General features: G+C 38.9%; 1 protein-coding gene across 1 annotated transcript; it reads left to right on the top strand.

Moving 5' to 3' along the window:
- The first annotated feature begins 3,029 nt into the window (after window positions 1-3,029).
- Window positions 3,030-3,668, top strand: LOC112998360 (uncharacterized). Its single transcript, XM_026124316.1, has one exon. It carries the CDS (start codon window positions 3,030-3,032, stop codon window positions 3,666-3,668), a length of 639 nt encoding a protein of 212 aa, XP_025980101.1.
- The last annotated feature ends 1,266 nt before the right edge of the window (window positions 3,669-4,934 follow it).

Here is a 4,934-nt window from a genome sequence, read left to right as displayed (position 1 = left end):
AAAGTCAGAAAAGATGCAAAGACAAGATGTAACTAACAAGAAACAAGCATAGAACCATGGTTACCTCGAAAGAAAACGAAAGGTCAGATTAGGGTTTTCGTTCTCTACCGAAACCGCAAGCCAAGTTGGAAGATTCCGCTTCGGTTGAAGGGTTCCTCTCGGTGTGGGTTTTCAATGGAGAACAATGATGGTTTGTGGTGGCTAATGGTGGATGTGGGTGATGGAGAAAGTACTTGGAACTTTAGAAATGGATTTGGAAGAAAGAAAGAAGAAGAAATGGCATTTTTCCTAAGCTACAAGAAAGCAAAGGCTGAAATGCTTAAATAAGAGATGCTCTCGGGAATGGGAGCTTCTAGCACACTCCAGATATTTTCCCAAAGATCCCAACGGTTAACTCATGGTAAAGTGTCTTGTGAAGTTGCAAACCAAATTTCGAGAAGATCCAACGGTTAACGAAGGCTGGGCAGCGTTTCTACCGAGGCAGCTCCATGTAGTTTTCTCTAGAAGATTCATTAAGAGGCTTCCTCCAGAAGCTTCATTAAGAGGCTTCTAGCATACTCCAGACATCTTCTCCAAGATCTCAACGGTCAGATAATGGAAAAGTGTCTTGTGGAGTTGCAGACCAAATTTTGAGAAGATCCAACGGTTAACAAACGCTGGACATCGTTTTTACCGAGGCAGCTCCATGTAGCTTTCTCTAGAAGCTTCATTAAGAGGCTTCCTCCAGAAGCTTCCTCGTGGCTTCTTTGAGAAGCTTTCTCAACAAGCTTCTTTGAGAAGCTAGATCCTTATCTATCCAGACCCCTCTATTAACTAAATTAACTTCCTTAAAAATAATTACGGATGAAAATAACGCAACAAATAATCAAACATCAAACATAATTACTAATAATATATAGATATATATATCAGGGTGTTACAATAGGCACCAATTATAGAACAAATTTTGAGCCAAAACAACAAGCGCACTTCCCTTTCACCTTTTTTTTTCCTGGACACTGATTTTTCAACCAACTTGTGTGATTTTTCTTATTTTTTCCTTTTATCCAAATCGCTTGGTTCTTTTTTCATAATTTTTTTCCAGATGTCTAGAAAATTCAGTAAATATTTCATCTCAAAACACGGAGTGACCAATTCCCAGTAATTTACACAAGTTCGTATATCCAAGCTGCCAGGTTCAGCGATTTCAACCTAGAAATCAAGAGTAGTGTTTATGTTGCTTAAAGCTTGGATAGTTACAATTTGTGTTTGCTTATGCTCAATTGCCTTGAAGAACACAATTCAAGAGAGCTTATGACTTATTTTGATTCACAAATCCAGCCACAACTCAGCACCACAACTCAACTTCATCATAGGCATCATGTAGGAAACTTAGAAAACAAAAAAAAGTTCAATAACAAGACTACTTCTAGGAATTGATTTAGAACATGTTATGAACTAAATAACATGCATGAATTAGACTCAAAATTCAAAAGATAGGCTAAGAATGACAAGAATACATGAACAAATGTATCTAGAATTCAATCAACAAAGTAAAAATTCAACACAAACTTAGAACATAATGTGAAAATTATTATGACTAAACATGACTCTAAGATAATAAGGATTAAGTGATTTACACTTAGATTTTTGTGTTTTTTTTAATCAATATTTTGTAAGAAAATTTATATCTAAAGGTTCAGCACAAGAATATTATGAATAAAAAATGATAGAACCTAAAATCAACACAATAACATGATTCAAGAGTAGATCTACAAAATTTGAACCATAGAAATGCAAGAACAAGTGGAGATCTAAGATTTAATTGGTTTATTTTTTTTTTAATCTACTCTAAACAGCACCAAACCACAAGACAATGGAGGATATACATGGAGAATAAGATGAAGAACAAGGAATTAAAGAGAATTCACCGAACAAAAAGATAGAGGAAGCAAAAGAACATCACCTAGATGAAGATGCTCTGATACCACATGATGTAAGCTCCATTGGAGCTTGTAGGCCTAGGATCTTCTTTATCAATGGATTCCTTTGCTTCTTGGAAGATGAATGGCAGCGCAATGGAGATGGAAGAGAGAGAGGAGATGCCACTTCAAGGAGAAGATGAGTCTAGAAGAAGCTCACCACCATAGGAGACCATGGATAAGAGCTTGGAGGAAGAAGGAGATGAATGAAGGGAGAGGAAGAGAAGAGCACGAAATTTTGTGCTCTAAATGAGCTCTGAAATCTGAATTTTAATTTTCAAATGATCAAAGTTGAAAAAATGCACACACATGACCTCTATTTATAGCCTATGTGTCACACAAAATTGGAGGGAAATTTGAATTTCTATTCAAATTTCACTTGAATTTAAAATTGAATTTGTGGAGCCAAATTTTGGAGCTAAATTTTCACTAATTATGATTGGTGAATTTTAGCTATGGTTCAGCCCACTAATCCAAGATCAAGTCCAAGATTCTCCACTAAGTGTGCTTATGTGTCATGAGGCATGTAAAGCATGAAGGACATGCACAAAGTGTGACTATATGATGTGGTAATGGGGTGTAGCAAGCATATGCTCACCTCCCCCTCTAAAATTAAAATTGGATTGGGCTTCTCCCAATTCAATTAAATTTATTTCTCAACACTCACATCAAATATTCACTTAATGCATGTGAAATTACAAAACTACCCCTAATACAAAAACTAGTCTAGGTGCCCTAAAATACAAGGGCTAAAAAATCCTACATTTCTAGGGTACCCTACCTACATTATGGAGCCCTAAATACAAGGCCCAAAAATAATGAAACCCTAATCTAATATGTACAAAGATAAGTGGGCTCATACTCAGCCCATGGGTCCAAAATCTACCCTTAAGCTCATGAGAACCTTAAGGCCTTCTCTTACATCTCTAGCCCAATCTTCTTGGTGTCTTCTATCCAATGCCCTTGGGGGGTAGGATTGCATCACCATATCCTTTGGTACCTTCTAGGAAGGATAAAGAAAGACATCTAGCTAGATTTCTAGATATTTTCAAGAAGCTAGAAATTACCATGCCATTTGGAGAAGCTCTACAGCAGATGTCGCTCTATGCTAAATTTCTTAAAGGCATGCTAACTAGGATGAACAAGTATATCCATAGTGACACCATAGTTGTGGAGGCAAACTACTGCGTTTTGATTCAACGTATCCTTCCACCAAAACATAAAGATCCAGGCAGCGTCACTATAGCTTGTTCTATAGGTGAAGTTTTTGTTGGCAAAGCTCTTATTGATTTGGGAGCCAGCATTAATTTAATGTCGCTTTCCATGTGCCGGAGACTTGGAGAGTTGGAGATAATGCCTACTAGGATGACTTTACAGTTAGCAGATCGCTCCATCACCAGATCTTATGGAGTGATTGAGGATGTTCTGGTTCAGGTCAAGCATCTTATCTTTCCTACTGACTTCGTTGTAATGGACATTGAGGAAGATGCAGATATTCCCTTAATTTTAGGACGTCCATTCATGCCTACTGTAAGCTGTGTAGTAGACATGGGGAAGAAAAAGTTAGAAATGGGTATTGAAGACCAACAGATCAGCGTTGATCTATTTAATGAAGAAAGAAAATTGTTGGACCAAGATGTTTGTTTACAGGTGAAGGAGTTAGATGAGAAGGTTCTGAAGGAGAGAACCAAGATTGATCTAGGATAACAAAGAGCTATGTGTGCTAAGCGAGGGATGTGTTTCAGACACTTAGAATTTTTGAATTTTGTTGAGCACTAAGCGTGCTTATCACGCTAAGCGCTATTTCGTTTCTTTTTTTTTTCAAATTTTTTGGAATTGGGCTTAGCGAGCCTACTCGCTAATCCTGTGTTTTCTTTTTGAGTGGTTGTGCTAAGCGCGGCTTGCCGTGCTAAGCGCTAATCCCTCTCTATTTTGAAAAATTGTGGAATTGGGCTTAGCGAGCCTAATCGCTATGCCTATTCTACAGAAAAAAGATTTTGAGGAAGGGGATTTGAGTTGAATGCAGATGGGCTGCCTCTAAAGATTCTAAAGAAGAATTTGACTACGCTGGCCCAAACCTGGAGTGTACTATCTTTTTCTAACTTGGCCCCTACTTCCCACACTTCAGATATTACTTTGGACAAGGTCAGGTTAATATATGGGATTATTCAGAAGATGGACATGAACCTCGGGTACCTCATCTCGAGTCAGATTACTCTTATTGCTTAGCATGACTCTTCGAGGCTAGGATTTCCTGCCCTCATCACTGCCTTGTGTAAGGCCTGAGGAGTCACATCTGATTCTCTGACCTTTGGATCTTTGAGCCCAGCCATTTATTTTTTGGCTTATATTAAAAAGAATTGTTGGAACCTCGATGACCCTTCGGTCACTTTTCAGGGAACCCAGAAATCCAAGGCTAGTTGATCCAAGGCCCCACCATCTTCTGCTCTTGCCCCTGCTCAAGCTTCTACCTCAGCTCCCTCTGTATCTGCCCCATCTACTTCTCCAGCATCAGCAGCTCTAGTTCTTACAGGTTTTTCCGCTTAGAGCATAGAGCATTCCTTATCTATGCTGTAGAGCCTGCATCAGGGCCAGTGATGGAAGCTTGCTTGTGAAGATTCTATGGAGGCTGGATCTTTGAGCTCCAATGAGGTCCTTCAATGGTGATTTTTCACCATGGAGATGCAGCGGAAGGCAAAGGAGAAGAGGAGAGGGGAGGCACCATCCACTAGGGAATAAGCCAAGGAAGAAGGAGCTTCACCACCAAGAATTGCCTTGGATAAGAAGCTTGAAGAAGATGCTTTAATGGAGGAAAAGAAAGAGAGAAGGGGGGGAGCACGAAATTGAAGGAATAAAAGAGGGAAAGAAGTGGAACTTTGAAGTGTATCTCATAAGACTTTCATTCATCAAAGTTACAACAAGTGTTACACATGCTTCTATTTATAAACTAGGTAGCTTCCTTGAGAAGCTTTC

This window comes from Glycine max, chromosome 11, assembly GCF_000004515.6.
Source record: "Glycine max cultivar Williams 82 chromosome 11, Glycine_max_v4.0, whole genome shotgun sequence".
Taxonomy (NCBI): domain Eukaryota; kingdom Viridiplantae; phylum Streptophyta; class Magnoliopsida; order Fabales; family Fabaceae; genus Glycine; species Glycine max.
Note: the sequence above shows the minus strand (reverse complement) of the source record. Positions and strands in the feature narration are given on the sequence as shown.